This window comes from Arachis ipaensis, chromosome B5 (genome assembly GCF_059453495.1).
Source record: "Arachis ipaensis isolate K30076 ecotype BB chromosome B5, ASM5945349v1, whole genome shotgun sequence".
In the NCBI taxonomy this organism is placed as follows: domain Eukaryota; kingdom Viridiplantae; phylum Streptophyta; class Magnoliopsida; order Fabales; family Fabaceae; genus Arachis; species Arachis ipaensis.
Window position 1 is genome coordinate 4,863,863 of NC_142440.1, and position 22,954 is coordinate 4,886,816.

Genomic DNA, 22,954 nt, shown 5'->3' on the forward strand with positions numbered 1-22,954 from the left:
TGATATTTCTAGTTCTTATCAATATGTATTAGATAGTTCTAATTTTAAATTTTGAATATATCTAAATCAATTTAGATTGATCAAGTGATCAACTTAGTCGTCCGCTTAAATAAGTATTGAGGGTTCGAATTCTGTCTCGTATGTATAGCAACTCGTTGCTGGCCAATTGTAGATTCTCAAATGGAATTCAAATTCATGACGGATTAGTCCTTAACTTGTTGAATATCGTGGGAAGCAAAAAAAATATCTATACCTAAATTTTATTATATTTTTGTTCCCATTATTAAATTTTTCGGGGTCCGTCACTATTCACAGCTTATGTTATCATCGCTGCTCATCCCGCTACCGTCGTTGTTGAGCCTGTCGCCACCATTCTCATGTCGAGTTTCTTATCTCTAGGTAAATTTTTCTCTCTCTCTCATTGTGAGTCTGTTAAGTTCTTCTATTCAAACATTGATATTTAAATTATAAAAAAATTGATTTTCATATTTTATAAAATATCATACTGGCGGTAATTGTAAATATGACGCTACTTAAAATTAAATAAAGTAACATAAATAAAACAAATAAAAAAATAAAAAATTACTTAATCTTGTATAAAATTTACCTATAAAATTCTGTACCAAAAAATAAAATAGTATATTAATAATATAAAATATTTTATATAATCATTCAATTCAATTAGATTTATCTATTTAGGTCATTATTGAAAATACATTTAAGATACTAATATACAATTACTTTAAATTAAGCAACAATTATCAATACTATATAAAGGACACACTATTCTACTAAGAATGATTGCCATAAGGAATAATTTTCCAATTTTCTATACTAATATTAGAAAGTTTATATAATACTATATAATAATATTATCATTATTAATACTATATGATATCAAAACAAAAAAAATCACCGTGCTAATATAATATTATTAATATTATATAAATTATCTTTGTATTTATTTTTCTGTCCGTATATAATATTTAATTAACACATTAAGACATATATAATATTTTGTTAATACATATATAATATAAATTGTTTTACAAATTATTATTAATTCGTATATAATGTAGAATTAAATTTAATGAATTCAATTAAAATAAACAATAAATTATTTATTTTATTTCAGACTTTATAAATGAATAAATTAATTAACTAATATAACAAATTATAATTAATGTAGTAAAATTAATTAAGTAATATATATTATAATAAATTATATTAATATTTAAATATCTAATCAAATCAATTAGCTGATATAATTAAGTCATGGTAATAAATTGTATTGAATTAGTTAAAATAATTAAATCGGGAAACACTCTCCAGAGCAAGCCACGTCAGCTCCATCATTAAGTGCAGACATCCGATTTTTATATAATAGAATAGATTATTTTTTAAAAGTTTTACGATAAAAACATCTTTCTTTTGTTTTAAGTTAGTATTTTTTATCTTCTTTATTTCTACAATCCTTTCAAAAAAAATAATTTTATGTATATTTAAACATACATAATATTTAAACACTTCAAGTTATTACAAGAATAATATATCTATCATGTGGTTATGATTTACACTCATAAGTGACAGTTTTTTAGGCACTAATATTTTTTTTTGTTGATAAGTCAGGCACTAATTATGAATAGAAATACACCATTTCCACTTCATCAAATTCAAAATTTATGTTATAAATAGTTGTTGGTGTGACTTTCATTCAATTCAAATTATCTCATTTTGATTTAATGGGTAGAACTATTTTAAGTAGTTTCTATCGATCCAGATATACATCTATAAAAAAGAAAAAATTGAATACCACAATAATAACTTAATAAGCAAAGTCAACGTGACACATAATATAATGTGTGGGATATTAAAAATTCTAATGTGATGATATGGTTAGTAAACTCAATAAAAATATATATCACCGGTAACTCTATATACTATGCTACCATTAAAAAAATTGGAAAACATTTTAAGTGCACTGAGAGTATCGGTGCTCCAGTTATTTTAACTGTTGAATTATAAAAAATATATATAATATATATTAATTAAAATCAATTGTTAAAATAATTAGTGCACCGATACTCCTCGGTACACTTGAAATGTTTCCAAAAAATTGTAGAACAATGTTAAAGAGATGAGCTTTTGATTTTTGAAATTAATTCTGCTAGATGAACAATAAAAAATATAAACAATATGAATAATAGATTGTATTTTAGTTCTATTAATCATTTAAAATAAAAATTATATCTAATTAATTTAAAATTTAATTTTTAAAATTAAAATTAATTTTTTCAACTTATTATTTAGATTATTCAAAAAAAATATTTTCCTATAATTTTTCTTTCAAAATACATTCTAAAATCTATGAACTCACTCTCTCTAAGTTAAAAAAAATTGGACAAAGAATAATAATTTGAGCAAATATTTCGCCACAACGAAGAAGTGCGGGAGGACCTTGAATACTTCAATGCCTATAAGCGAAATTCAGCTACTAGCATTGACCTGTGATAATGGAAGGGAGAATATTTCAATTTCATTCGGGCATTAATGAAGAACTAGATAAATTAAAGTTCGTGACAAATTTATTGAAAGAGTAATTCTACTCCTAATTGGTAAAGTATTTAGAGAAAAACTCTACATCTATATAAAAATTATATGGAAGGTATCTAAATACTTTTCACTCCACGTGTTTTTCTCCACTCACACACTTGTTTGTTTTACATGCGCCTCATATAATATATATAACATAATTCTTCTTTCGCGTGATCAACATTTCTCAACGTAAACCTTTCTCAACGTAAACTTTTTCATATGACGTAATCTAAGTACCTTCTTCTTCTTCTTCTTCTTCTCTGTTCGCGTTCTTCTTGTTCTTGTTCTTCTTCTTCTTCCTGTTCTCCTTCTTCTTCTTCAACCTAATTAAATTCGTTGTTCTCCTCTATTTGCGTTTTTCTTCTCTGCATTATGGATCTGGATTGACTACAACGTAATTAGCTTCGTCGTTCATCTTCTTCTTCGTTTTCTTCTTCGATCTGCACTTCTGAATTGAAACAATGAATGAATCAACTCCAAATCAGTTGAATGAGTGCGATTTGGATAATTCTTCTGAAACGTATCAATTTGATGAAGTTTGGATTATTGAATTTTGAATCTAATTCAATGGAATGAAATTGCTAATTTTATTTGAAGTGAATTGAATGGACTGAGGTGATCTATATCTGAATTGAAATGATAATATGTAACTGTGAATAACTGTGAGTGTGAGTAACTATGAGTAACTTTTCGGTTCGGTAAGTACTAAAGAGTTGATTCACCATGTGCATGTGTTAGGTTCGGTATGCAGAAGGGAGTGAAAAAAATTAGACGAATATATTATGTTTTGTTCCCTAAGCACTATATAATTTTTTCACCGTAATTAAGATTCCGGTTCACCGTGCAGGCCAGCTGTGTTGTGGATGAAAAATTTGTCCCAAAGATGGGAATGATTTTCAAGACATTAGAAGAAGCTGGAAAGTTCTACAAACATTATTCCAAATTTGCTGGTTTTTCTACAAAAATAAGGAACACGACTCGGGACGGAGACAAGATTAAGAATCAACTAATTGTATGCACCAGAGAGGGGAGGTGGAAATCCAAGATATCTCCAACTTTGAAGACAAACCCTTCAGCTGGGTTAAATTTTCCAGCCAGAATTTACGTACACATAATGAAGGATGTTGGTCTTTGGACAATTTCCAAAGTTGTTTTGAATCACTCACATCCTTGTTGTCCAGACTAGGCTGAGATGCTCAAACAACACAGGGAGCTTAGCATGTTTGTGCGTCACACCATCGAAACCCACGAGGAAGTCAGAATCAGACCGAGCAAAACTTACCAATCATTTGTGGCAGCAGCTGGCAGCCACCGTTAACTAGGTTTCATTGACTAGGATGTGAGGAATTACATCACAAGGGAAGTACGGAATATTTCCAAAGAAGACGATGCCAAAGAATTTGGGAAGTACCTAGTAAGAATGAAAGAGAAGAACCAAAAGGGAAGTACAGAATATCATTGCATTAAACATGCATTATGGGCTGATGCAAGAAGCAGGGCTGCATTTGATTATTTTGGAGACGTGGTTTTATTTGACACCACCTATAACACAAACAGGTATTCGGTTCATTCATAAATATTTTTTATGTTCAGTGCGTGTATATATTTCGGCTCACCACCGTCCGCTTGTTTTTTATGTAGGTACAATTTGGTTTTAGGTTCTTTTGTGGGCGTGAATCACCACGGCCAGTCGACACTTCTTGGATGTGCGCTGATGAAAAATGAGGACATCCAATCATTCAAATGGCTATTTGAGTGTTGGCTACGTTGCATGGGATGGAAGGCACCAAAAGGTATTCTTACCGATCAATGCGCATCGATTCAAAGGGCAATTGAGCTGTGCATGCCAACAACAATTCACCGATGGTGCATCTGGCACATTATGAAGAAGATCCCAAGCAAATTAAATGGCTACAAGGGATACAATAAAATTGAACAAGAGATGAGCCATGTTGTTTGGAACTCGTACACAAAAGAAGCATTTGACAGAAACTGGATCGATTTCCTCAGAAAGTACGGCCTCGGAGGCAACAAGTGGCTTTCAGGTAATTAAGATTTCAATTCGAATTATTTTCATACTCATATCTTTTTTTCCCAAAGCATGCATTGTTTTCGGTTCACCACACCTTATGGCTTCAGTTTGGTTTGCAGAGCTGTACGAGGATCGGCATATATGGATTCCAGTTTACTTGGATCACCACTTTTGGACCGGAATGAGAAGCACACAAAGGAGCGAGAGCATGCATTCATTTTTCAACAAGTTCATCACACGGAATAGCTCCTTGAGACAATTCGTGAAGCAATACAACAATTGCCTAGCAAGCAGAGAGAGAATTCGATGCTGTAGATTTTCACACTGTGATATCTTGCGCAACAAAATCAGCAATAGAGGCATAGTTTCAGCATGTATATACCCATGAGAAGTTCAGGGAAGTTCAAGCTCAATTCAGAGGTAAAGTGAACTATATCACAAGATCAATGCATTCCACCCTAGGTTTCACAACATATGAAGCCATAGAGCAAGTTTTCTACTCCACATTCGACAAGTTTGTCGTCACCTACGACACAGTATCACGAGATGTAAAGTACCATTGCTTGCTGTTTGAGTCTAGGGGCATATTGTGCCGCCATTCCCTAAGCGTCCTAAGCTTTGAGCGAGTGGATAACGTGGCACCAAAATACTTATTGGAACGCTGGAGCAAGAACATACAGAGGAGGCATACACACATTAAGAGCAGCCAAGATGAACCTCTACTGGAGCCAAGAAGTAAGAGATTTGACAAATTAATGTTTCTGTCGCACAATATATGTGAATTTGCATCCGAGTCTGAAGAGTTGACTGGAATTTTGCACCGAGCATTTGACAAGGTCATGGCAGAGATGGAAGAATATCAAGAGAGAAGCAAAGGAAAAAGTTTGTTAACCCACGAAGAAGCGATATTAAGCAATGTGAATGACCTTCAAAGCCCACCACGTGTCAAAACAAGAGGTCGGTCCAAGAACAGACTTGGATCAAACCTGGAAAAAAAGATATCAAATGCAATGAAGAAAAAAAAAAAGACAGCTCCAAGCGAGGTAAAATTGACTTGCTTTTGATTAGTTAAAAATTCAATTGTTCATTTTGCTAATATACAATTAATTATGTCTTTTGTAGTTGAACCTTTTAGACTCCGGATCATCGATTCAGTCAAGCTCCACTCTTTACAATGCACCAAATATGAATTATCCAAGAGAGAATTGTACAAGTTTTAGTTTTTATTAATGTATATTTTTGTTCACCCATGAGCAAATTTTGGTTCACCATGGTTATAGCGGGGTTAATTTCTTAATGTTGTTAGTCTTTAATGAATAGTCACTTTTTTTGTAAAATTCTATATTGATATATGCAGTTTTTCGATTCGTCTAGCGTATTAATTTCGGTTCATTGTGTTTAGGGTTTAGGGGTTCAGGGTTAAGGGTTTAAGATTTAGGGTTTAGGGTTAGGGGTTTAGGGTTTAAGGGTTCAGGGTTCAGGGTTTAAGGTTTTAGGGGTTAGTGTTTAAGGGTTTAGGGTTCAGGGTTTAAGGTTTAGAGTGTTAGGGGTTGGGGTTTATGGTTTTGGGTTTAGGGTTTTAGGGTTTAGGGTTCAGGGTTTAGGGTTCAGGGGTTTAGGGTTTATGGGTTCATGGTTCAGTATTTAGGGTTTATGGTTCAAGGTTTAGGGTTTAGCTCTTCGAATTTCTGTACAGTGTGTTTGCAACTTTCGGTTCTCCCAGTGTATTAATTTCGGTTCACTGTGTGCTTTTGGCGTTCGTAATGTATTGGTAAATACACTGATTGCAATCACTGAGAACCTGGAATAAAACAGCAGCCAAATAGTTCCAATAGATATATAAATTAACATCTCAGATGAGTAATCCATCTTGAATCAAATATAAATATTAACATTTGATACATACATTGTTATTAAGAATAGATATATACATTAACATTGACATATATACATTTGAAAGAAGCATTGTTTGCTTTTTTAACAAGTTAAACAAAATATTGTTAATTACAACTAGTATATGCTATTTGCTATCTAAATTCCCAGATGTGAATTTACAATAAGGGCTGGAGAGGACAGCAGATGGCTTCGAGAGTCTTATTGTTTCAGATTCCCAAATCACTTGGTCTCTGATTTTGTTCATTTCATGCAACAGAAGATTTGGACCATATTGGTATCTGAAGTCATCAATATCATTCTACATTTCAATTGAAATGAATTAGTTACGTAAGAAATGAACCCAAATGAAATAAGAACAATATCATTCAAAACCCTAATCATACTGTAAAAATGCAATCACAATAACCCTAAACCCTGAACACATTAAATATCAAGTAAATCAAAATCACATTAAATAATAACAAATTTCATTCAAAACCCTAGTTATACTGTAAAAAATGCAATCACAGTAACCCTAAACCCTGAACAAATTAAAAGGAGGCCACCAAACCGAAAAATATTCACTTGGTGAATCAAAATTATAAGAGCCACCGAACCGAACATTGTTTATGTGGTGAATAAATGGTGATCAAATTTTAATCAATAAGAATAGTATTTCTGCATGGAAAATAACTATTGAATAGAGTAACAACCAACTTCAAAGCCCTAGTTACACTATCAACTAAACTAAATGAAATAAGAAAAGAAAGAAGTTTATTAATTTAGAAAGTACTTACTTGTGTCCAAGCTTTATATTTATATCTCTTCCCGCTTTTGATTCTTCGTGGATCTATTATTTCCAGCCATTTCATCATGTATATTCCATAATCATAGCTAAGCAAGAATTGAGTATAATACGATCAATAGTATACAAAATAAAACACATTAAAAATAGCACTATAGAAGAGAAAGATTCTTACTCTGTACGTTGACCATTCAATTGGATATACTCTGCTTCCTTTCCCAGTCCATCCTCCATTAAGGGTTTCGCCCCAGCGTACACCCTCATCTGGGAAATTATTAAACCCTGAAGATGACAAAAAAAGTAAATAAAGAAAACCAACAACAGTGAACCAAACTCCTCTCATGTATAGAATAATTTGAATAATTTACAAGAAAATAACTTACAACAAATTTGTTCAGTTTCTTCCTCGAATTAGGTATATGTTCTGGCAGCTTATTGATAGGGTCAAGGACATAAAATTTCTTTTTGTTGACATCAGCAATCCACAACTACCAATGCCCTCCATTGCAAATTGGGACAAATAGCTGAAGTTTTGGAAAAGTATAGAATATTTCAGTCGAAACAATAGCAAACAAGAGAATTATCAAAGAATTTTTAGAAATTACAACTTACAAATGGATGCGATGCAAGTTTCCTTTTGTCAAGAAACTGGCGGTGGTGGGCATACTGCTCAATATCAAACCTGTAGGCCTTGTTTGTTCTCTTATCAGTGTACTCCATGCCATGTGTTCCCAACATAAAATTCTGCAAAATAAACATCAGTTAAATCACATTTCCACCGAATCGAACACAATTCATATGCTGAATAAAACGTGAAAAATATTCAATCATCAAGAGAAAAGTTTTCTTCATGCAAAAGAACTCAACAGAACACATAAGATCAGGTGAACCAATATTAACATTATGACTGAACCGAACAGGAATCAGCAGTGAATAAGAAATTTAGCTTACCACAATATCCAGCGGCATAATGTATATTTGTTCCTGATATCGCCGAACTTTGATTTGGTTGAGAATCATGCTATGTATACTGACAACCTACACGAAGAAAAGTTATGAGACATACTGTATAAGAGTGTTTAGAAAAATTATTATTGTTAACGCAATTGGGAAAGAATTTACTGAGGCATGCACTTGTTCTTTGGGCATTAGAGACATGAAATATTCTCTTAACCCCTCATAAAGCACCTCATGTTTCAAGACGAATATTGCTTCATATTCGTTGCTACTGTCATTTGTCTTTTTCACATGTGTCATTCAATGATAACATTTTTCGATCAAGTCCTTCGAGATTTTTATCTTTTTCTCCGGGGTTTTGAAAACTTCAGCAGCTGGTAAGGTTGGTTCTGAAGTTGTTGCTTTAGCAAACTTTAATGCTGCTGTCACTCCAGCATCTACCACCGCCTTTGCTAGGATTTCAAGCAGTGAAACACTCTCTTGAGATGGCTGAGTTAGTTGAGATGCTGGTGGACTTATCCCAAGGCTAAAGGAAGGCCTTTCATTTTCCCTTTGCCTAGGTTGAGCATCACTGCAAGATGATAGATATTTAACAATGATATTAAACAAAAATGATATTAATCATTATAGTGAACCAAAATCCAAACACATAGTGAACCTAAATTCAAACATACAGTGAACTGAAATGATATTAAACAAAAATGATATTAAAGAAAAGCAAGTGACATACCTATCAAATGATGACAAGATTAGAGTTTCTTGTTCTGATTGCCGTGCCACTAGAGGTTCTTGGTATTGTTCTTAATCAGAAACTTCATAGACATTGTCATCTTTGAAAAACTCTTCAATAACTGAATTTGTAAGAGACCCCGTAAAATCCTGTTTTTTGGGTTCCGGAGGGTAGCTATAAGAAACAGAAGAGAGTCCAAAGACAATAACACATTGAATTCATTTCTGGTTTCAACTAACCATAATTAAACTATGTATAAGCAGTAAAAATTATCGGTATTTATATAAGCAGTAAAACTTACACATCAACAGGTGCTTCTTGCTCGGATTGCTGCGCTGTTGGTTCTTCGCAGGGCTGTTGTTGCTGTTCCAGAGGTCTGCTACATTAAACAATAAACATTTCTATCATTATCCCAAACTATTATCATATTTAACAATGATATTTAACAGAAATGACATTAATCATTATAGTGAACCAAAATTCAAACTAATAGTGAACCTAAATCCAAACTTATGGTGAACTGAAATTATATTAAACAAAAGTGATATTAAAGAATTTTATGCTTACACATTAACAGGTGCTTCTTGTTCTGATTGCTGTGCCACCAGAGATTCTTTGGATTGTTGCTGTTGTTCTTTGGCAGGGCTGTTGCATTAAACAGAAAACAGTTCAATAACAACCCAGAATTATTATCCTATACCATTAAAATTAATAAAAAGAATTTTTATGTGAAACTTACTCTTCATCAGAAACTTGATAGACATAGTCATCTTTCATTAAGTCTTCAATTACAGAACTCATAAGAGACACTGTAACACCCTGCTTTTTGGGTTCTGGAGGGTAGCTGTAATAAACAGAAGAGAGTTCAAAGACAAGAACACATTGAATTCATTTCTGGTTTCAACTGAACCATAATTAAACCATGTATAAGCAGTAAACATTGAACAAGATTCATGTGGTGAATAAATATTTATTAACTTACTCATTATTAGAAGTTTGTTGTGTTTCATTTTGTGGAGGGACATAGATGAAGTCATCTCTGATCAACTCTTCCTGAACAGAACTTGGAAGAGACAATGCAAGAGGAGGTCTAAGGATTGTAAACAAGGATAAAGTTAATGTTGAATAATTAGAATTTGTTTTGAAAAATAGGAATTTGCACATTGAAAAACTCACACTTCCAAAGGTTGAGAACGAGTTTCTTGTCGAAACTCAACGATTTGTAGCTCAGAATCAGGTGTAGCTCTAGTGACATTTAAACACATTTTTCTTGTAATTAATTAAACAAAAATTATTACCTAAATCTAAAAGAGTAACATAAATATTTTTAACTTACACTGGTGGAGTTTTAGAAGTCTTTTTTGGGAAGATTTTCTTTTTTCTAAAATATTTTACCGGGCTTTCCGGCGTATTTTTCCTAAAAAAAAGATAACAAATTAAAATTAGAAACCAAGATTAAAAGTAGAGGTCTAGGAACACATTAAATTCATTTTTGGACAACCACTGAACCGAAAGTACAATATGCAGTGAACCAATTTACCTGGTATTGCTCGCGGCATTTACAGAAGGTGTAGAGCTTCCTTGAGTCTGTAAGAGTTGCTCGCTATCCAGATTTACAGTCGGCATGTAACACCCTCACTACCAGAATGTCACGCTTCCGGCTGCGCTACTCTGATAGCAAGAAGTATTACGACTAACTTCATATACTTAATATTAAAATAGGAGCCTGTGACTCGACACCGTATCGTTGATTTCTTTGAAAACCGGAAATAAATACTTTATCTAAAATAAAGAAAACAACCAGGCATAGATTCATATACAAGACTCCATACATAATATCTTATAATATAATATACATACAAAACATACAACTCATATCCCTCTTACAAACTTGTAATAACAAAGACAAGGGAAGAAAATAGTCTAATTAATACAACAACATATAAACCAAACGCAGTATAACTCTTCCTAATGCTTCTTCATCCGGTTCCTAAAAAGGTAAAGCTGTAGGGGGTGAGAACCTAACTACACGGTCTCACTACGGAGTTTCAAAGTTGTCATAAGAATATATTCAATAAGAAAATTGTTTTCAAGCTCAGTGATTATCATTGCCTTGTGAATCTTTTAAAAACCAATAGGAAATCGTCCAAAACCTTTTCAAAGAAATAATGTTTAATCTTTCAGAAATCCAAAACCTTTCCTTTCTTATAAGAAAATCTCAATCAGAAACCAACCACGCAATCAAACAACACAGTCATTAATTTAGCACCAAAGTTCATTCTCAAATATAGCACGCCAGGACAAACATAGGCAAGACAGACAAGGAAAACACAAGTAGGTAGTAGTTACAACAAATAGTTCAAGTAGCAGTTAAGAACAGTTTAGCAATTAGGCAAACCAAAACAAGTTCAAACCCAAGCAAAGCATACAAATGCATATGATGCATGCCTGTCCTATGGCTGATGAGGCTCATCTGTCGGTTATCCAGCCAACCTGACAAGTCTGAATTGTCCTTAGACTGTCCCCCGACGTGCATCCCCAAGAGTCTATGCATAGTTTTTTTCTTAAATAATCAATATTGCTCAATGGGGGTAACATTCCCGGGAATTTATATAGTGCCCGGTCATACTTACGTCGTAGGGTCAACAGAGTATCGAGTTTTCAACGTGGTACACATGGTGGCAAGCCATGGTACTTTATCCAGGGAACCTCGTATCTCAGATAGTTCAAATTCATAAGCCAAATGAATAATTCAAAGTTCATATCTCAACATTCTCAACTTTCTCAACATCATAATCATTCATCAATCCAAACCTCATTCCCAAATTCATTCAAAAACTATATTTCAAAGAAAATTCTCATCATCCTTCTTTCCATTCCTTCCATCAACAATCTCAATTCAAAACATAATTCTTTCTCTGATAAATAAGTCAATCTTAAAACATATAATGTTTAAGAACAAATCTTTTTAATTAATTACTTCAAATAAAACTTCCAATTTTATAAAATTTCGGCAGCATCTCCTCTAAAACTCGAACACTGCCACCCTTTTCGGGTCCCATCCAAACATTTCTCAAACCTTTTTCTCAACCATTTCCAAATCTCATTCATTTTTCAAAATTCAACTAGTTCCAATATCAAATTGTTTTCAAAGCGAATCAGTGCCGATAATAAATCTCTTTTTAAAATCAAACCAGCTCAAATACTAAATCATTTATAAAGTCAGACTAACTCAAAATTAAACTGTTTCCAAAATTAATTCAGTTTCATATTCCAAATCATTTCCAAAGCCGATTCATTTACATTATCAAAAATTGCTTCAAAACCAAGAAAGCCATTTTTCATAATAATCAACTAAATAACCTTTCAAATTAATTTCTTTTCAGCAATCACAACCTACTTAGGCAATCAAGCAATCAGTCACTCAGTCCAGTAAACAACCACATTTATAAGACAATCATAATCACACACATATGTTTCTCACATTAATATCTATTTATAACAACTCTGTAATGTAAAATAGATTTTAAGAAAAACCCCTACCTTAATTAGCTGAATTTACATAGATTAAACGTGGTAACTCCCTTCTCTTTTAATTTTATGGCAGTAGCAAGCACGCAACTGAAACAGCAGCATTGTCAATCTCTTATGGCAGTGACGATGGTTGTAGCGAGACAAGGATTCGAATTGGATAAGAATAAAAAGCAAACATAGCTCTGGAAGATTCAAAACAATTCAAAGACCAGAATTGAATTAAAACAAGAACATGGCAATTAAAAGTGACAAAATAGAATGTGCCAAATAGGTCAAAACCAAGGAGAAGAGCAAACCAGAATCAATGTAATAGGATTCAGAACCAACAGCAGCAACGGTAACATCAGTTCTCTCGGAGCAAGAACAATAACGATCTCAGCATCAATTATGCCTTTTTCAAACAGTAAACCAGCAACGACTAAAACAGTAATCCATAATTCTATAATTAAGCCAGGAAGGAACAAAGGAACAAGATAAAAACAGAGCAAGGTTTAAAGCGTTACAGTTTCAAGAATAGGAGAATTGAAATCAGAACAAGGTTGGGGATGTTTTCGACTCTGGTGGCGGTGCACGACTCACTGGCGACTGAGGCAGCAACGTAGACAAGGCTTCCCCTCGGCGGTGAGAAGCGGCAATGGCACGCGGCGGTGGCAACTTCGGCGACGACAAGGCGTGGTGGTGGCTGAATAGCAACGAACGGTGGCGCAACACCTTCCTCTCTCACATGCGAACTCTTTTTCTCTCACTTGTGAGCTCGACGGCAACGGCCATGGAAACTTCTGCTCGGCGGGCTCGACGGCGACTGGTACAGTGGCGGCATCTCCCCTTTCTCCACCGCGGGCTCTCTCGTTCCTCTCTGACTCTCCCTCAGCTGGCCCAATTGACAGTGACGGCGATGCGGGTTCAAAATGGCGACGCCTCTCCTTCGACACAGCAGGATGGCGACGCGACACGGCACGGCAAGTGGCGGCGAGGTAGCAGTGCGATCTTCTCTCTCTTCCTCTTCCTCAGCTCTCTCTCTCTCTTCTCTGTGCGACCTGATGGCGCGGTGGCAGTGACGCCCGCCGGTGCCGCCCTCACTCTCCCCTCCCCTTCTCCCGCAGATCCCTCTCCTCTCTTCCCTTTCTGTTTGGCTGAAGTTCATGTGTTAAGTGTGGGTGTTGTTTCTTTTCCTTTCGTTTACTGGAGGGGGGGGGAAGCGGCTTAGGGTTTCATTAGGGATTTAGAATTAGGGTTCCCAATTTGGGAATTAGGGTTAGGGTATTTCAGTCATTTCACTAAAATTAGAAGTAATTGAAAATCAAAAACCAACTTTTAATCCATTAATAATATTTGTAAAAATACTATTTAATTATTTATCAATTTATAAATTATTTTTAAATAAAGACTCTAATTCAATAATTTGAGATAATATAATTAATTTTCTTTATTCATAAAAATTAAAATATATTAAATTCCAAAATCTCAATTCTCTAAATCAATTTATACAAAGTTATTATTATTTTGCAATTACTAAGTTTTATAGTTCAAATATAGAAAATTATCCAATAATTATAAAATTAGAGAAAAATTCTAATTTAATTATCAAAACTTGATTTAATTAGCTTTAATTAAATAATTTCTAAAATTAAAGTCTTTAATAAATAATTAAATTGAAATCAATTTAGAATAAGGCTTTTCAAAAGTTTTGGGTCTTACACGGCACTCTAAGCAAGATAAATAAATATTAGTAATTCAATTTAGAGGAATTAGAAAAGGTTGTAGCAAAAGTAAGCAAAGAAAGAAAAAGAACTCGGAAATAATAAACTGAATCTTACGTCTGAGAGAATTCATTTTGTGCCTCTGGTGAGTCAAAGTGATTCGGAGTAATGTTTGCTGACTGAGCTCCATCATTTCTTTTCTTTGATCTTTTTTCTCTTATCATCTCCAATGCTCATTTTCTTCTTTCCGCAGCATTGTCTTTTGCTTGTTCAGTTCTAAAAGTTCATAAAATAAGTATCAAGGAACCTAAAACGTAAGTATCAATAAAAGAAAATATGATTCGAGAAACTTACTCCTTGTCAGATTGGGCTTGTGTTTTTGCCACCTTTTGCGGTTGTTTTCTTTTTATTACGGGTGTTTTCTCGATTTCATTTTCTCTGGAATACAGATAAACACATCGAATTTATACCGGAGACAAGACACTAACAATGAAGTCAATCAAACTGACAGACACCACTGAACCGAACTAAATTAAAGTGCTAAAACAAAAATTAGAAGATTACCGAACCGAAATTAATTCATTTGCTTAACAAAAAGTGATACATATGCAATCAACAAAACGTCTCAAAGAAATTACACAATACTTACTGGCTTTCAGATTCGCTTGTGCTCTCTGAATCTATTGGCACAGGATTTGTTTTTTTTTTTTTTAACCACCTTTAGTGGTTGTTTTATTTTCTTTTGTTCCGGTTTTTTTTATTTCTTCTTCTCTACAATACATAAGAACTAGCGCATAAGAACAAATTTAAGCAAATACAAGTTAAATGAAATCAATATGAAAATTAAACTTACTGGCTTTCAGATTTAGATTTGTAAAATCTTTCTTCTTCCGAAGAAGAATCCATTTCAATAATTTTTTTTATTTTCTTTCCTTTTTCTTTCTTGTCCAAGTTACTTGTTTTTGTTTTTTCTTTCTTTTTTTTCTTTCTGTACAGAAGTCCCTAAAACAGAAACAAGGACTCAATTATTTAATCATCAAGAAAATACATTAACAATCCGGTGAACCAAATGAAGCAATCCCACCGAACCGAAAAATATTCATATGGTGAATAGTACATGACAACTATTTAATCATCAAGAAAAATATTTCTTAATGCAGAAACATTCAAATGAACAAACTAACAATTGCAAGTAGGACAAATAAATTAATTATAACCTAAAATAGAAGTTTATTTAGTTAGTAGAGTATTTTAAAAGCATTTGAAACCAAATTTTTGGCAGAATTTTTGTAGAGTATTTACCAATGGTTCTGTTGCTTCGGATGAAATCCGTTCAAGCATCATTTGCCTTGTCCAATGGAACACCCACGGTGCAGGGGGGCATCAGGTGCAAACGGGAGGGGAAATTTGGTTTCGTGGAAGTATATCAATATTAACACAAAAACACAGCAATCAACAGACTGTTTCCTCCCCTTTCTCTTGTTTTCAACTCCTTTCATCAAGAAGTTGAGCATATGTTTTGCCCAATCCCATTTCCGAATGTTGTCCACATGAAAGATCGATGGCTTATGGATTGGAGAGGCCACACTTACCGTTGTGGGGAGCAAGAAGCACTTTTGTATGAAGACAACAAAAGTACTCTTGAATTTTTTCCAGTTCTCCTCCCCTTCTACACTCATATCCAGCACATTCCTTGTCTGCTGGATTCAGGTTGTTGTAATCAACCTTATCAGGAAAACGATTCCCTACAATATTTTAATAGCAAAAATAAGTCAAAAACGGTCAATTTAATTTTCTGGACACCAATGAACTGAAAATAAGCAGTAAGTGAAAAGTGTATTACCTCCATTGGTTATGCCCAGGACAGCTGCTACTTTCCGAGGAGTTATGTACATTTTTCCCTAGAGAGTTTTTAGGCATCCTTTCTCTTCATCAAAGCGATCAAGCAATTCTTTCAACAGGGTATTAGAGACATTCATTTCTGGGACATTTGCCAGGGCACCAAATCCTATTTCTTACACTATATCTTTCTTTTCTTGACTCATTTTCCTGTACACTGTTGCTATTGCCTTTGTTTGGCATCTGTAATAATGAGTTTTCTGCAAGTTTTGAAACAGAATGTGATGATATATTTATAATACAAAATAGATATTATTTAAATGAAAGCGGATAAATATATTTAATCTGCTTACGTTATAGTGCGGCTTCTCCTTCATTGTTGCCATTGTCTTGTTCTATTTTGCTGTAATGAAAAATTTTGGTCAATACTTTATTGAATACATCAATAAGCACAAGCATGAATATCTTAATCAAGTCAATTAAAATGCCACAAGCCACCGAACCGAAACTCATTCATGCACAGAACCAAAATCACGAAGGCCACCGAACCGAAAAATGTTCATGTGGTTAATAAATTATGATCAACTTTCAATCAACAAGAATAGTATTCCTCCATACAAAAGAAGTACTGAAGATAGTAACAGTCAATTTCAAAGCTCTAGTTATGTAATACCTTACTACATAGAGTTTTACGCTTAAGTCGTAGAATAAAGGTAGTGTGGTGTTACGGACCTCTAATCAGAAAATATTTACGTATAATAGTGGAAAGAGATAATATACTAGGAGCCTTGAAAAACGGGTAAAATAAAATCGCAAAATAAAAAGCACAACGCTCAAGAAATAGAATTACTTGCGTGCTAAGAAACCTAAGAGTTAAGGATAGGAATAAGCGAAAGAGTCACAAGAGTGCCAATAATACAGAGGAACTAGCTCCTGACTCAGCCTGCGAAGCCAAGGCTGGCCGGAGAATATTTACATATATAGATATATACAAAAGTATCCCAAATACCCAAAATATAGAAACAAGTCCCTAACTCTCCTATAACCTCTATGAGGTACAAAATAATCGAGTTTCTTGGAGAGCAACCTAGTACATATATACATACATATACAAACTGAAAACTCAAAATAACCCGGGGACTACTCCGCTTCAAAGATCCAGACGCCTAGCGAGGAGCCTCTCGACCTGCATCTGAAAACAACAACACAGTATGGGGTGAGAACCGGAGGTTCTCAGCATGGTAAAGGTGCCACGCATATAATAAATAAGGTCCTGGGAATGCCAGAGGCAATCCTAGAACTCTGTCATACAATTGTAAAACTTAATTTCTTTGCAGAAGCCATAAAAAGGGGTAAGTGATCTAAGTACCCTAAACTTACTCACTTTTAAACCTATCATAAACACCAAACTGTTCCACCCTTCCCCCGATTCTCCATCATCCATGATTCAGCAGAGACAAACAACCACATAAATTCACGCACAAGTAGGAAACAGATAGTGCAAATAACAATTATGACAATTAGCAGGATATATGTTCAATTAGGCAATCCCAAGTAATGCACAGCAGACAAACAAACAAGATGCATATGACGCATGCCTGTCCTATGGCTGATGAGGCTCATCTGTCGGCTATCTAGCCAACCTGACAAGTCCGAAAACCTTAGACTGTCCCTCGTTGCGCATCCCCATGAGTCTATGCATAGATTTCACATTTATTCATTATTTAATCATTCATTCATATATCACTCAATGGGAGATATCCATACCCGGGAATTTATACGTGCCCGGTCACCCTTACAACGTAGGGTCAATAGAGTATCGAGATTCAACCTGGAACACGTGGTGGCAAGCCACTGTTCTGTTACCCAGGAAAACTCGTATCTCAGATAACATCATTCATAAGCCATTTCGTATTCATAATCATTATTTAATCATTTATCAAAGCCATGGCATTATAACTTCATTTAACATTTCATCTCCTTCGTATAACTCATCATTTTGCCTCTTACTTCACCCCTAAGTTACCTTAAATTCATAACTTCCGTTAATTACTAAGCTTACCAATAAAACCTAAGGTTAACAGGGCAAAAATAGGGGTTTAGGAGTTCAAAACCAAGTCTAAATCATAAAAACTCAGGTGCTGGAAACAGAACGTGTGCGTGCGCACGGATGTGTGCGTGCGGACACCAGCCAGGGGATTACTTGGTGTGCGTGTGCATCACTCCCTACGAGTGCCGCCAACAGAAATCCTATCCTGGTGTGTGCATGCGCACAAGGGCGTGCGTGCGCACACTTTATGAAAAACACCAGGTGTGCGTTCGCACAAAGGTGTGCGTACGCACAGGTAAATTTCTGCTTCTGTTGGGTGCGTGCGCATAACAATGTGTGTGGGCACACACCAGAAAACCTGGTTCTGCTGCAACTTCGAAAAATTCATTTTTTCGCACCGAATTTCTGGCGTCCATAACTACCTCTACAGAATTTGTTTTTCCGCAAACCTTATATCATTTTCAAGCTTTTAAAACCTTCTTTAATCTGAAACAAACCTCATCTTCATCCAAAATTTGTAGAGCAAGTTATGGACTACCAAAGTTCATCAAAATTCACTTTTTACCAAAATACACCAAACCCCACTTTTTACCAAATTCACATTCCTTACCCACAAAACCTGCACATTTACAACATATCAAGCTCCCTTTCATTAATACTATCTACTAACACATTAATACTCACACCAATTCATAAAACTCATACATTATTAAAAAAATCCACCCTTCCAACCACAAGCTACCATTTTAAAATTCATTAACTTATTTCCTTAATTCATTGATAACTATCCATAAATCATCATTAACCAATCAACAAACCATAACCACAAAATCTCATTAACATATACCAACAACATCATCAACTCACCATTATTAATTCTAATAACACATATTCATTAACACCAATAACTCATTCTCATTATTGCCAATCATCTCACATCCATTAATTCCAACACAAGCCTAATAATCAATTTACCATCAACATCACAAAACTAATCATTTAATGCATAAAATCATTTCAACTTATCCTACAGTTCTCTAGCCTAAGTTTTCACAAAACCTTATATATTAAACATGCGAAACCTAAACCATACCTTAGCCGATCGCTATATTTTGTCCAAGGCAGCCACACTAGTCACAACCACAGCCCCTTAAGCTTGAGAAACCACTCACAATCTTAGCTCCAATCACCACCAAGCTTCCAAATGCCCACAATTCAACTCCAATGCATATATATCTACTTAATTCACACCTAATACACATGTACACTTCAATTTCAGATTTCACATAATAAATTCAAGATTTGGCTAGGGTTTAGGTTGTCTTTACCGTACCCACACGCATAGCAACTCAAGCTTAATAAGCTCCGCAAGCTAAATCGAACCTAAAATACCAAATTGGACAAGATTTCATCACAAGAATTCAATTTCACCATTAGAAAGAGAGTAGAGATTCTGAAATGAAATTGGGGCTTACCGGTGAAATTGATCTGACAGAAATGTAGAGCTCAACGCGCTGGACGCGTGGCCGTGAACGGTGCGGCGATCAGAGCTCAAACGGGGAAGTTATGGTGGAAGGAAGAATTGATGAGGGTTAGGGAAGCTCTCTTCCTCCCCAACGCTGTTCACCATTTTTGATGTTGAATGGGGAAGAAGGTGATTCTGTTCCTTTAAATTATAGGTCCGGTTGGACCCACGGCCCAGTTTTAGGTTCGGTTTAACCAGTTCGGCCCATCCGGTTCAATTTTGTGCCAAATTTTTTGAAATTGGTGTCAAAATTCTCGTTTTGAAGATCTCTACCCTATTTTGATATTAGATTTGTATTTTTAATTTTTCTAATTAAAATTTAATTTATTGACTAATTATTTACCGATTTAAGCGGAGTTTACAAGTTAAACTATCCACACAAATAAGAACAAGCACGTAAATCTTAATCAAATCAACATCTTCCAAAAGAAAAGTTTTTCAAATTTCATAAATTAGGTGTTCTTTCAAAATGACATTTGCAAATTGGCTTCTTTAAACACTCTTACTGAAACTTGATATCTTTCTTTAAGTATCAAGGTTAACTACCATTCGTGCTGAAATCTATCCAATATAATGAGACAATTTTACAGTAATGAAAAATTTTGGTCAATAGTTCATTCAATACATCAACAAGCACAAGGATGTATATCTTAATCAAGTCAATTAAAATGTCACAAGCCACCGAACCGAAACTCATTCATGCACAGAACCAAAATTACAAAGGCCACCGTACCGAAAAATGTTCATGTGGTTAATAAATGATGATCAACTTTCAATCAACAAGAATAGTATTCTTCCATGCAAAAGTACTCAAGATAGTAACAACTAATTTCAAAGCTCTAGTTAAACTATCCACACCAGTAAGAACAAGCACGTATATCTTAAAGCCCTAGTTACACTATCCACTGAATTCCAAGGCCTAGTTATACTGTAAAAATCATTCACAATAGTTCGATGTACTAAACGAAACAAATCAATCCAGTAAAACTAAAATGCAACTAGGAGAAACGCGACATTGCAAGATTTCAAATGAACAGTAGTTTTCTCATACCTTTGGTAGTCTTTGTTGCTGTTTTTGTTCGTTTCTGGTTGTTGCTTGCGAAATCTTTTTCTGATTCCTTTCCAGTAGTGGTTTCCGCAGAGAATGTGATTGAAGTTTGAGTGATGTTGAGAGAGATTCGAAGAGAATGAATCGTTTCATGTATTGGTTCCGTGTTGAAAAATATGTAACGTTTTTTTTATAATGAAACGCGAATGAAAAAGGAGGGGTTTCTTTTGTCTGGCGCATGTTTTCACTCGCCATTTAATGTGCCTGATTCTATTTAGGTTTGGGCCAACTTGGTTATATAGTTATATGAATGTGTAGCAGCTCTGAAGTATTTATAAAAGTTAGAAGAGAAAAAACTTATAAAACTCTGATGATAAAAAAAAAAAATCACAACCAGAAAATTTGTTGGAAGATTCATAGAAGCCGTCACACCATAAAAAAAAGAGTAAAAATGACTCCAAAATACATTCTACTTCATCTGTAAGGTCACAAAAATTAACTTTAAGTAAGGAATAAATTGGATAACTCATAAAATTGTTAAAATACAATTTTATATCTAATCCTTATAGTGGTTTTTTAATTAGCTCAAATAAAATTTTTATTATTTTTATTTTTCTTAAGTGCACTTTAAATTTAAATGCAGTATAATGGATTGTAAATTTAGGTGCATTTACCTATATGACCAACCTTCTCTTTATTTAAAACTTATTCTATTTGTTCTAGAAATGAGAAGATTAGATTTATCGATGGTAATTTTAAATCTATTATTGACGAAGATACAACCAACTTATCTAAAACCATTAACCTAACGAATGCTCTACATGTGCCAAAACTTTCTTATAGTTTTTTATATATTAGTAAAATATGCAAGTATTTTCATGTTAGTGACTTTTTTGACAGTACCGTCATTGCTGTTTTTTTTTAAGATAGGACCTCAAAAAAGATGATTGGCAATGATAGATGGATTCTATCATTTTGAGGGCATTTTAGAAGATAAAATAATTCTATGCCTATAAAGTAGTTTAACTTATATTTAAAAAGTTTTATGATAAAACTATTTGTTTTATTTTATATTAGTATTTTCTAATTTTTTAATTATTCTATTTCTATAATCGCTCTATATAAAAATTATTTTTTAATGCATTCGAATATGCACAATATTCAAAATTCATACACTCCAAGTATAAATTTCTAGTATCACATTTTTACATCTTTGTAACATACTAAAAATTTAAAAAATGCTCAAACTATTGAATAAATAGATTTTTCTCCCTGTATGCATGTTTTTTTTTTTCAACTCCGTCACCCATAATTTTAAGAATTGAATCGAATTGAATGCTTCATCAGATTAACCGAAAATCGATTAATTACCACATCGATTCGAACTAATTAAAGAATTGGTTAATCAATTTAAAATAATAAAACATAAAAAATTACTTTTTTCTTAAAAAATATATTTTATATATAAATATATTAATTTATTATATTCAATTTAACCGGTTGATTAAATTTTAAAATCTGTAAACTTCTAATTTTATTATTTCAATAAACAATTCAATTTTTAGAACTTTACTATCATCACCTAAAAAATATATCTTTTTGTAAAGATTATAAAATTCTTACTCCAGTTTCTTCATTTAATTTGTTCACTTCTCTTACGGTTTCTCTGTCCGGACTAACAGTTATGTAAAATTGTGGTTACTTAAAGACCATCCCATTTTAATTCTTCTACACAGCATTTAGCAGCAAAGTCAAATACCTGAAGAACAATTCTTGATATGGTGCCTTCCATCCAACAAAGACCATGGATTTCAGGACAAGAATGTTTCTCTTGAACTACAAGCTAAGTACGTACCTTTACAAAATTTATAACATGCAATATTATTTAAATTAGCACTTGTCTAAATATATAATATATTAGACATATTTTAATTTGTGAAATGTTGTCAAATAAAATCCATTTTTTCTAATTAGCATCACCTTGCCTTTCATGGGTACAATTTAATTTTATTTTTCTATAGTCAGTTTTGTCCGCATCCAAATCTTTCATGGTTGGAACTAGATATTTACTCATATATAATCAAGTTGGGTAGTTGGTTCAGTGGTTAGTTTATTAGTTCATTTAAGTAAATGTCAAATATTCGAGTTTCGTCATGTACATATAGTAATCTATTGGTCAATGACAAATTCTTAAATAGAAGTCCGAGCTGTGATGGGTTAGTGTTCTAGATCGAGGGATACTTTATATAAGTGTGTTCAATAAT

At 33.6% G+C, this 22,954-nt stretch overlaps 1 protein-coding gene across 1 annotated transcript; it reads left to right on the top strand.

The window, feature by feature from the left end:
• Positions 1-4,015: 4,015 nt before the first annotated feature.
• LOC110271885 (protein FAR-RED IMPAIRED RESPONSE 1-like) lies at positions 4,016-6,001 on the top strand. Its single transcript, XM_088486684.1, has 4 exons — positions 4,016-4,152; positions 4,237-4,640; positions 5,090-5,584; positions 5,985-6,001. The coding sequence occupies exons 1-4, from the start codon at positions 4,016-4,018 to the stop codon at positions 5,999-6,001; spliced, it is 1,053 nt and encodes a 350-aa protein (XP_088342810.1).
• Positions 6,002-22,954: the final 16,953 nt, after the last annotated feature.